The 12,501-nt window shown below is 37.8% G+C and overlaps 1 protein-coding gene across 3 annotated transcripts in view; it reads right to left on the bottom strand.

The window, feature by feature from the left end:
• The window catches only part of smox (spermine oxidase), a 32,637-nt gene that overhangs the window by 19,390 nt on the left and 746 nt on the right, over positions 1 to 12,501 (bottom strand). The window contains exons 1-4 of one of the 3 annotated variants that reach the window (XM_079337513.1): positions 12,391 to 12,491; positions 11,456 to 11,679; positions 11,271 to 11,334; positions 10,541 to 10,636 (exon numbers count right to left, since the gene is read on the bottom strand). In XM_079337513.1, the coding sequence (XP_079193639.1) occupies positions 10,541 to 10,636; positions 11,271 to 11,273 (99 nt within the window). In that variant the 5' untranslated portion in view covers positions 11,274 to 11,334; positions 11,456 to 11,679; positions 12,391 to 12,491. Of the gene's footprint in view, positions 1 to 10,540; positions 10,637 to 11,270; positions 11,335 to 11,455; positions 11,680 to 12,390; positions 12,492 to 12,501 lie in introns of those variants that run through there. The other 2 variants (XM_079337514.1, XM_079337516.1) reach the window with 2 other exon arrangements.

Here is a 12,501-nt window from a genome sequence, read left to right as displayed (position 1 = left end):
CAGGCGCTGTTTTTTTTTGGGGGGGGGGGGGGGGATTGATAGATAGATACTTTATTGATCCCGAGGGAAATTCAGGAATCCCGAGGGAAATTCAGGCACCTAACTTTCTCAATAAAGGTCAACCTGAGCTGTTTTGTCTCCAGGTCTAAACCCATAAATCCACAGGAAGTCATGTGGGTGACTCAGTGATGAGGTGCACCTTTTGAACGTTATCAGCTTTTGTCTTTCTACTGTATGCGCCAATAATCGGTCAAGTTCGTGCAGGTTCAGTCCCTTTCTGTTCTCTTCTTGGTCTGTGTTTTGTTAAAAGGAGGAAGTTTGTTTCTGAATCATTAAATAATTAGCAGAAAATGACCACAGTTTACCTATAAACTAATGTTCACAATAAGCAGTTTAATGACCCAAAAAACCCTGCTTTTTTTGGCCCTTTAGTCTACCTACAACTTTGTTCATAATTTTTTTGTTTGGCAAGCCAGGCTTCAGATTTTGTTCTTGATGTCAAACTTTTTTTTATGTTGTTTGTCCAAAGGAGACTCCATTTCTAAGTGTACATTATAGCATCAGCTAAGAAGTGAGGTTATATAGTGACATGGTCCACCGATATTGGTTTTTCAGGGCTGATACAGATTAGTATAGGTCATAATACTGATATTTGGAACTAATTTGCAAAAAAACAGAAAATTAATTTGGAACATTAGGACTTTATTTTAATACTCAAGCAGTCAGTTCTACCAAGGCTTTAGCGTTGATTGGCATTTAATTGTGTCACCTCTAGCCAATCAGGTGGGTAGAATATTAGGTGAGGCAGAGTCGTTTGTGAAAACTGACCCAGGGGAAAAGCCATACCTGAAGACACACACACACACACACACACACACACACACACACAATAATGGGCCTTGCCGAGTGTAGACATCCCAACATTTCAATTTTTTGAAGTGTTTACACAGAACTTGGTTCACAGTGTGTCCGTGCAAATGAAAAATCACAGAAATGTCTCAGAGCATAACATCAACATGCCATACTGTTCACAATAAAAATAGTGAATTCAAGTAATTTGTGTCAAATAATTTTTTTTTTCAATTAATTTAAAATACTGTGATTAAGCATTTTGTAACAAAACGAAGTCCAAAGCTTTCTGGAGAATTTCTAGATCTATCACACAGAGATATACAGTTATAGGTAATATAATTGCATTGCATTGCAACATTTTAAGTAAAACAAATCCTTAAGAACATTTTACAGACTTTTATTAGTCCAGGCTTTAAAAGTTAAGGATGATTAATAAGTGCACTAGGTGAGGCTGTGTAATTATTTCCAGTTTGACAGCGTTAACATTGATTATGAACTTTTGTTTTGCTTGTTTGTTTGTGTGCGAACATTGTTGAGATCTGATGAGCATACTGACTTCCAAACCACAGTTCAAACTAGGAGAGCCAGGTGAAATTACATTGACTTGATGGGTTTAAATAAAAATGAGTGCCCACCTACTTGATAAAACAACACTTATTAAACACTAGCTGGTCTTTTTTAAGAGGATTATGCAATCAAAAGACACTGATATTCTTGAGTTCCCTCACTGCGATCATGTGTTCTTTTGCTATTGTAATTACTTTTCAGGGTGTCTATTCCAAGTAAACGTGATTAACACGTGAATAAGCATGTGTGTGCTGCATTATTAATGTTCGGAGGAATGCTGGCTTGGGATTGGTCAAGCTGTTGAACCATGAGAAAGACCTCTCTGTTTGTGGGTCCACAAGGGGCACAGAGACCTCACATTGTGAGTCTGGCCAGCGTTGGGTTACTGTATTGTCCATCGTTTTCTCAACTCCCTCTCACCCTCCTGCAAAGCAATGCACCAGCAAGGGGGAAGAAAGTCTCTTTTCATTGATTGGCTCAGTTGGAGCGTGCACAGGAACTCAGTGAAGAGTGGAGTCTGTCAGCTGGCTACAACTGCCTTCTATGATCCTGAGCCTTTACCCAGCAACCAGCAACCTGCATGAATGCTACAAAGTGACTCATTACCTCCGACAAAGCAGGAGGGGGCTAAAGGACCAATCAAAGTGCAATCCGGAACGGCAGGTTTATTGCTGGGCTGTAACTCACCTTGGTTAGACTTTACAGTCTTCTAAAAGTCCCAGAGTTCAGTGCAGGACATGTTGGACAGTAGGCAGACTGTTCTAGAGATATAAAGCATGTGCAATCGAAGCGGAAAACCTTTTCAAGTGGAATTTAAAGGCCTGAAATTAAATGTAGCCTCACTGAAACCCCTTCATTGGAGAGTTATCAACAATGCCTCATCCATGATTGGGGGAAAAAATCATGATTAAGACGTGTTCTTCATGCAAGTAATGAAGCAGCTACTATTTTCTTCCCTGTAGTATGTTCTTTTCCATCTTGATTTTGTGACTATGTTTCACATAGCATTGATATAAAGGCAAAAAGCTGTCATCATAGTGTTGGTTTGTCGCTTCATCTACCATCTTAAATTTCTATATTTGTAAACAACTTTTTACATGATCACATTGCACACATGGTCATTTGATATCCCTTTTCAATGAAACTAATGATTATAATGAATCTGAGTCGGTTTGATTCATCTTTTTTTTTTTTTACTTTGGAGGTGACGCTCATGTCTATATTGTTTGTAGTCATTTGCGATATTTTCAAGACATGCAATCAATTCCAAGCATGCTCAGTAAAGTTCCAGTTACTCAGATGGGCTGTCATGAATATTTAGATCCCCATGTACTCAAAAAAAGTGAATCGAAATTATTATAATTATTAAATTATGACTTATTTTAATTTACATGTTCTTAATCTGCTCAGTCAGCTTTTGTAAAATCTAAATATAGTCAAAATACTATAAGAAATAGAATAAAAACGGGGCAGCTTCTTGTAGCAAACAGTAGAATGCTATATTTTTTTTATTTAGGACATAAACTCAGCTTTTTCTGCTTGGTCAATAGAATGTTAAATTAAAATATGCTGTGTTAAAGATAGATGTGTCTCTTTATGGATACAATCTGCTTATGTGTTAAGGGATGTTAACATGAGAATTCAAAACACATTTTAAACTGAGAACACAAACAGCAACAAAACACTTATTAGAATGCTTGGGAGCTTCCACAATAACTTCCAGGGACCATTTTTCTCGTTTTTATCCCTTCGTCTCTGTTGCCCCTTACTCTATTTCTCTCCCTTTTGTGAACACTGTCACACTACCGGTTGCGTAACAGGTCTTGGCCGGAGGTCTTAGTTTTCTGTTGTTATAGCGTAACAAGGAGCCCTGTCACAAGTGTTTTGGCAAAATCCATCCCCCCTTACTGAAACTGATGCTGGCCTCTCCACACCTCCTCCCCCTCCCTCAAATGCTAACTAGTAAGCTGCTTCAGTCAAGCTGAGTCGTGGAAACTATGTGTACACAGTATTATAACATATCTTCCTCACTTTAATGACATCTGTAAAAAGGTCCAGAATGTATGCTTTTGTTTTTGGTATGATGAGAAATAATCAAGAAAAAGCAGACACGTCTGCTTTAGTTCTGCTCCCTTGTAAGATGTATTTATGTTTACATATTTACCACAGGGACAAGTTTGTCCCCTTCCCTGGACATTCAGACTGCTTAGTGACCCCTATCATTACATTTTATGTAAGGTAAAAGCAAATTGTGTTGCCAACCTCCATTTTGACATTAGGCGTAACCAGCTTCCCATACTCAAAATCAGCAATACGGCTATAGTTTTCAACTCATAAAATCTCTTTTATGAATTCATTATGATAAAAAAAAAAACCTCAAAGGATTCCGAAGTGCCTTTAACGCATAAAATGAAGACATTTCTGTAACATCCAGCCAGTGGCCTTTTAAAAAAAATAAGAAATCTTAAACGTGTCCCACACAGTCAGGCAGAAAAAATAACTTGTCAGACTAGACAACCCAAACCCCTGAAAAATCCACTTTTTCCTCAAAATCCTCAAAGTCCCTTACATACAGGACGACCAAGAAGACAAATCCTTCATTTCGACAACTGTTTATCCCATCCAGAGGTACAATAGACTCATCACGCTTTCATTTCAAACAGAAATCTATGAGAAAGTGCCGGCAGCTGTAAACCTCACAGCTCAGTTGTCATTGTTTAATGCTGATAGTTGTATTTATTTACTGATTTATGTCCTTCCTCGTTTAATGGAAAAGGCATTTAACTTTTGGTTCCCACTATTTTGTTGTTTTGTGTTTTTTCTTTCAGTTGTAATTTAAGCTTGACTTTGCCCGGATCAAATTTTGTTTGTCTAAATGTTTGTGTTACTTAGCATCTTCAATTCTTCAAATCATTTCCACTTCTATTCATTGGCTTTGACCTTGTCTTCAGATCAAACTCTGGGGTTTGATGAAGGAAACAGAGTTGCAAACAGGACTGATATATAACTTATACGCTTTCAGGAAGAGGAAACTCTTGAAGTCAAAGTTGTTTTGGTTTTTATTCCATTCAACAAATTGGTACCCTGATCAAATGTTTTATTCAGGAAATACAACAGAAAGGCTAAAAACCATTAACAGATTGATACCCTGTGTGATAAACACAACAACAATCTGACAATCTGTAAGCTTAACACAAACAACATGAACAAAGAAAAACAACTTGGGGACTGTTCTGAGGAACATAAAGCCCCTCTCAAAGAACTTGAATAGTGTTGTATATATTCATTATAAATACGTATACTCCAGTAGTCTCCAGTTTAGGCCTGGTAAGTCCTCAACAAAGTTGGAAGATATCTGTAAAAAAATATAGATGCTCCACAAGCTTGATTACCTTGACTAACTGGGTGTGACGATTTCAGACTTCAAACTAATTCTGCAAAGGAAGAAGAAGCAGACAGAGCGAGACATGAAGAGGGTGGGGCATGTTACAAATATAGCTTCCTTTCTTATCTTTGGCCTGAAGAAAAGAAAAAAGGATGTATGATAATTGAATTATTGTCTGGGTTCTTTACTGTGTCTCATCCGGTGGTCCTTCAGCGGGGACATGAATGGGAAGTGACTGATAACCCTCTGACCTGAACACGTGGGGAGATTATTTTAGATGCAGGAAAGGGATGAGAGACCAGCGCCCTGATTTCTATTTCCTCAAGCTATGAATACCTCTTTAAATCAAAAGGAACCAGATACCGGACAGAAAGGTTTGTGAAAATGAAGATGCTTCAGATCAAAGGTCAATGTAGGAACTAAAGAACTTATGCTAAGATCCTATTCCTTTTCACAAACATAAATTGTGAGATGCATTTAGTCTTCTTTTTCTGTCATTTGTAAAATGTCTGAAAAAAATTAGAACACTACTTAATTATCTCTGCTACCTATATCTTTGCATTTGTGTGCTAGAAAGTCTTTTACAAGTGGATTTCATGTACATATGGTAACTATGCACCATGTTCCCCAAGTTGGGTTTCCAAAAACTGATCTGTTGAAAATAGCCAACTGTTGCAACTACTGATGTGTCTGAACCAAACATTCACCCATCCATTATACCAAAGAGCCGATCCCAGTCTATCACATGGCTAAATAATGAGTCAAACCAACTACTTGTTCTCAAATGAACACCTACAAGTCTTAGAGTCACTAAAAGCAGAGAGACTGGTTCTATTCTCTCTCTGTATTCACTCAACTTAGCTACTCCCTCTCTACCACTTCACCGTCTGCCTGCTGTGGTGATCAGCTGATTTGGGGCGTTTACTCTTAAAGTATCCATTCCCACTCTGTCACAACTTCTCTCGACCAATCCTCCTGCCTCGGTCACATTTCAAAATCTGTTCTCTCTCTTCCACAGTCAACTTGTTATTTCAGTGACCCTAACCCTAAGTTCGCCCCAGTCAGCTCCATTCCAGCTCAGCAAACTTCAGATACAGCCTCAGAAACCCACTCCTGATCACATCCTGCATTCTTTTATCACCACCACCACCATCAGTGTCTAGACTCCATCCTAACCTGCTATCGGCCTCACTACCCCTCCGAGCACATTTATAATAAAATGTTTTTTTCCTGATTGAAATATGTGAACGCATGTCTTTGGTGTGTGCGAGGAAGATGGAGTAGCCGGAAAGAACCCATGCACAAGGAGATCATGCAAATTCCCCCCCAGCACTAACCCCTCCACCACTGTGCAACCCCAAACAGTACAGTTAAACCAAAACAACAAGCTAAAAAAGAAGAAGATACATTTCATATACAAAGCTGATGTGCACAGTAGAGTAACACATTTCAATTGGTTATTTACTATCAGCAAGGCTTTTATTGCACATATGATCCATTCTTTGTGTAAAATATGGAGATCTATGTATACATTAAATGTCAAAAATGGGGTCTGAAAATACATTTTGTTGTCCCTGACTTAATGCACGAGCTTCAGCTGTGCTGCTTTGAGATGAATCTGCAACTGTTTTGCAAAGATTTCTCCTTGTTGCTGATGATTGCTACAGTTTTGCACTGCCGGCTCGCAATCCATGTGAGGTCAGAAAACACACACTTGATTCCATCTTGCCTGTTTGTCACTGGACTCGCTGCCTCGTTGCAGGCCACCCTGCTATGTGTGTCTCAGTGGGAAAGCTGGGGGAGTTATTTGACCGTGGCCCTCTCCTGTTACAAAACATACAGTGCAGACACACAACCTTGCTGATTCTAAATGTCACACCGACTGCAGACGATACTGACTCTACTGCATACATGGAGGATGTTTGTCTAATTTTCAATCAATTTTAACAGACTTGTAAACATTGAACAATATCCACTTGTCTGTGACTGATCTGTAACTATGCAAGAGTTCATGTGTAGTGGAAAGAATGCAGACTCCTACAGGCCTGTTTGTTGAAGTTAGTTAGTGATCACTGGGATGTTGTTTTACTGTGGGTAAAACGACTACACGTTGGATTGTGAAAATATCACATGTAGCATTACACTTTAGAAGGGTCGGGTAACACTCTCCTGAAATTGTTAAATAAATTGCAATATACCATCTTCTTTGACAAATTAGCATTGCACATTAACAACAAATGAAGAAACTACTGTGATTTGAATATTTGTAACTCTGCATACGCAGAAGGTCCAATACTTGAAACTTGCATCTTATACAGCTTTTCAATTTGGATCATTTCAAGATGGACTTTTTTAATTTATTTTTTTCCCGTGTGGGAATAATCAAAACTAAATCATCCTTTATTACTTAGCAGTTCAGTCATCTAGAGTAATGTGCTTTCTTTTTCCTATTCCCATGATTAAAAGCAATGTTCTATCTGGGATACACTGTGTGAATGCCACTCAAAACTGACCAAGTTGGGGCGCCAGAGGTCTAGTGGTCAGATCATGCACCGCATGTACAAAGGCTGTAGAACTCAACGCTGGTTTGAATCTGACCCGTGGCTCCTTTCCTGCACCCTCTCTCTCCCTGATTCCTGACTACTCTCATCTACTCTCCTGTCCCTACAGTAAAGTCATAAAAAGCCCAAAAATGTACCTTTAAAAAACAATCTACTTTTATCAACATAATCATGACAGCGGCACCACAGTAACTGTATTGGATGAGATCTCAGTTACATGCAAAGACTACATGGTACACTTAGAAAAAAAGCTAAATTCTGCCCTCTACTGGCCAGCTGAGCTTCTCTGTAAGACCATGAAAATCCGGCTGCGGACTGCATCAGAAACAAAGTCATATGAAGTGTGTCTTTGCCTACAGGGTTTCATCCATATAAATATCTGGCAACCAATGAACAGAAGATGATACAAATATGAAATGAAAGACTTGAAAAACATGTTGAGCTGATTTGGAGATAATCAGAATCAGAATCGTTTTTTATTGCCAAGTACATTTACATATGTAAGGACTTTGTCTCGGTGTATTGGTGCAAAAAACAGTTAACGTGAAATAAGACTAAATAGCAAGTACTACAATTAAATAAAATACAATATAAGAAGCAATCACCAATATATAAATGGAATTTAAAAAATGTCAAATATAAAGAATAATAAAAAAAAATGTACAATGTGTGAATGAGAGAAAATATGTTTAAAGTCCAGAGAGCGTTACTGTAACACATAAAAGAAGAAACATTTTCAGCCCAAAAAATAGAATATTGATATAATAACTTTGAATGCAGACATAAAAGTATAACTTCAATCTTTTTTACAACTATTTTGCCAACATTTACCTCCTCTTGTGCTTTTAAAATCATACCCCCAGCACACAAATACAATTAAGTCATTTTAACATTTCTGCCAATTAATCTTCAGTTACTTTGTTGTATCAGTATAAAATATGTGTTGTTCAAGTTTAAGGCTGTCCACCTTTACCTTGTCCACCTTCAATTTTAATTATAACAATTAAAGAGAAAATCTAAACATGTAATGTACAATTATTGCCAGTAGAGGGTAGCAAATACAAATGAGCGTTGTAACGTGTTCTCCAGTGCACAAACACTGTTGATCAAAGCCAGTTAGTTAGTTCGTTTTTTTTAGTTAGTTTATTAGTTCATTTGAGCAGCAGACAAAATAACAGAGAACAGATGTACTCACAGGGAATAAAAGAAACAGGGGGAAAATGCTCTCAAAAGGAGTAGGGTGAAGTTCCCAGAGCTTATGTGACCCCGTGACAATTAACTTGTGATCGTTTAAATTATAAAGAAGAGAGGAATACAAAACTATTTACCATCAATTAATCCTTTGATAGGTCCTTAGTAACACCTATTTTATCATTTATGATTGTTCAAATTATAGAAAATGAAAACAAAAATACTAAACGTTTACCAAGTATTTTCTTAAGACCTTTTATAGGTCCATAATAACACCTATTTTATCGTTTTGAACGTACAAATAGTTAAAGTAGAAGAGAGATAACAAACTTTTACCATAGATTCTAGCAGCATCTAGACTCTTGATTCATGTTTTACTCGTTTTGTTCATATTTGAGAAATATAAACTCTTTGTAAACCTTTTTAAAGTGTGCCAGGTTTTTGCAAAGTCTGATGTTTTCATCTAGATTATTCCACAGTTCTACACCACGTCTCGTGGCACACATGCTTTTCAAGGTCGTTCCAGTTAAATACATTTCACAGCCTTCATCCAGTCATACTCTTCTGAGTCTTGGACAGCAAACATTTTTGAAAATCTAATATTATTTCTTTAATAACGGTTACACTGGCCACTGTTATGAACTTGTGCATTATATTTGATCATACTAATAGTCTGCTTTAGTTAATCATCATTAATTGTTCTGAATAAGTGATTATCTCTTAAGAGGTGAAAGATATTAGAACATGTTGTCTGGGGGTTTACTTATTTTGTCCATTAATTGTAATAAATGAGTTAAATTACAGTAATCAGGTTTCCCACCCTCACATTTTGTGCCATGGACGTTTCTGTGTTGCTGCTGATAACAACACAGTCTATTCTCAGCAGAGTGCAAATCATACAAGACAGCAGTGAATGAGTAAGTGGAGATAATGGCTAATCAACAAACCGAAGAAAGTACAACACAATTATAAGAAACCTCTCTCCAATTCTTGTGAAATAATACCTCCATTCAGTCAGTACCAAGCAGCAGCCTCCTCCTGCCATTCTATGGAAGGGAAGGAGGACCATTGCCAGACTTGTACCTCGTCTGCAGGCCTTCAATGGGCCTTTGTGGACGCTGCCATCCTTCCCCTCCGGCCAACCCCCGGCAGCCCATTCAGGAGTGTCACATGGCACTCCCACTCTTAACCCATCTCACAATGCAGCCCTGTCATTGGCACCTCATTGACATGCTCTCATAGTGATGTGCATTGGGGAATGGTCGTGCTCCTCCACTACTTTCAAAGGAAATGAAGTGCCGGGCTGGGTGGCCAAAGTGTAGCTTCCTGGATACTGGTATTCATATTTCTTAAGAGGAAGTTCTGAAAGTGTGTTTAAGTGTGAGTGTGGGTCGAGAGTTGGCAGAGTTGTTCAGCAAACGTGTATCACCAATCTCCGACACCTTCAACTGTCGGTTACCACAGGAAATGTACAGGATGAGTGACTCACCATGGAAATGTCCTCTTAATTGTTGATTCTATAGGCCTGCATGTGAAAAACATTGCTTTCAATATAACATATAAAACAAATATGGTGTAAAGGATGGGAAAACTCAGTCAGGAAAAAAAATCTGCCTTGGTTTGGTTTTTCTAAATTATTGAGCCCATCAGCTAGCTTCTGAGAACAACATGGTCTATGCAAGCAATAGCCAACTTTTCGGGGCTTCGGGTGTTCCTGCAGTTAGAGTGAAAGCTTTCTGCAAAGAATCCCATTTATGTGCATTCTGCTATCGTAAGTGTGGCAATGGGAATGAAGTTTAAGTTGAGAAACATCTAAGAGCAGACAGTTTGAAACGCTGCATGCTTGAATGTCTGTTCTCGATGTTCATAATAACTTCAGGTGTTTGAGATCAGAAATGGCTACTCAAGATAACATGGAATGGTCAATGTAATAAAGAACTTCAGAGTAATCAAATGTGGTGATAAAATACCTTGTTAAACCTACTTCTTGAGATTGATGTGTCGACTGATGTTGATCTAAGTGGGAGCTGCTCTGAGAGGGGAAGTTGCTACTTCCTGCCTGTTGTGAGGACCTTGTTGCCTGTGGAATGACAGTGTGAACATTTGTGAGTCTACATGGGTTGCAGTTATTTACACAGTTCACAGATCTGATCAGGTTCTTATTAAAATCAGGGGCCAAATAAATTTTCTAGCTAAAACAGGGTAAAGGAGAAAAATATATCTCAATAAAGGCAATTCAGTCTTGACCTTAGAAATATAAGAGTATTAAAAAATGATTGTCCATAATATTTCACTTAAGACACAATGCCCCTGAATATAACTGTAATATACGTCCATTGACAAAGGAAAGGTTTAACCACTTTAAAAACATCTCTCTTATTGAAGGATCATCAGCTGTAATTCATAAGGCACAGGCATCCACTTTACAGGCTTGGGATTTCTTTATTTCAACTCTGTCTGATCCACTTTTTCTTAAAAAAAATATAACCGGTATTGTAAACAAAAAGTAAATATTCACTTTGTGTGAAATTGTTTCCATTGATTTTATTTGTTATTATTTATTGTTAGCATTAATATTTTTTGTTTTATTAAAAGGGGCTGTGTCCATGGGTTTTATGTTGTGTACCGGTATCTATGTATACAACATAATATATACAGTATGTTACATTCTTATAAGTACATGTGTATATGTATAGGTACGTTTCATAAGTTACCATCAGTATTTCTGTCCTTGTCTCAAGTTTTATGTAGCTTTTTCTTCATCAAGGCAATGGCAATCTGTTAATAGATTGTAAGTTTGATCATGCTGTCTTGGGTTTCTGTCATTGAAGCTCATGTGTACATGCATCTTATGCATTTTTTTTTTTTTTTAAAGTTGATAAAAAAAAAAGACACTGACTTCCAAAAACGTATGACGAGGAGGTTCTGACTTAACAGCATCTTGTGAGTCTTTCTCAGGCCGATCTTCCCTTCACTTGAAGAGGCAGGTATACATCTCCATCATTTTCAGTGACAGAGTCACACTGCTTACAGTTCACTACAGCCAGCAGACAGGGGAAAACACTGCTTGTTGCTATTGCAACAATTTAAAAATAAGCTTTTGTTTAAAACCAGTCATGGTTCCTATAGTGAGGAACATAACACATTTGCAATAAAATTAAAACGCACACTTATACTTCATGTGTAGAAATAGCACTTATCAGGATAACTTTTATAATATTCATGATACGTTTAACAAACTGTTTCTGACATAACAGCTGTAGTGTGAACTTACATTCAGTTAGGAGTTGCAACTAATTCATGGATTAATGAATTGGTATTTCCAGTGGTGTAATGCAGGGAACATATACACAGGTATATCCATTTATTTTCTTGTGCTGGACAGGGCACATTTGGGGGAAAAATTAAGAAGATCCACTTCTTCAGCCACTGGCTATGACCGCTTGTTTTTCACGTTTCAGTTTAAACATTTAATAAGAACTGCATGGATTACTTTATCTCTCAAAAATCACCTGAATTATGCCAAAAATGTTTGCCTGGGATGCTGAAGTTTCTGAGTTTCTTGTAGGCAACTTTACCATGGCCTGAATTTGCCTAATTCCAAGACTATTGTAATTCAAAGAGTGTAGTCGACTTTCCAGTATTTGAATTCTGTTTAATTCTGCTACTTTAGAGGTTAACGCTCGGTTGACTTTCCTTTTTTTAAAGAAATGGAGGTATAAAGGTTTCCTTAGAGTTTAACCTTTAACTTACGTTAACCCCTAAGCATCGCCTCCATTAAGGACCCAGTAGCCTATGGTGCAAACATATAGGCTACACATATTTTAAAGGTACCTATGTGACCATGTGCAGCATCCCTTCCCTCTCTCTCTCATGCCAGCATCATCCCACTCGTACACGCTGTCCTCAAAACCTCCCGCATCGGTCTGTGTATGCTGCTGAGCC

This window comes from Symphodus melops (genome assembly GCF_947650265.1).
Source record: "Symphodus melops genome assembly, chromosome: 2".
Taxonomy (NCBI): Eukaryota; Metazoa; Chordata; class Actinopteri; order Labriformes; family Labridae; genus Symphodus; species Symphodus melops.
Note: the sequence above shows the minus strand (reverse complement) of the source record. Positions and strands in the feature narration are given on the sequence as shown.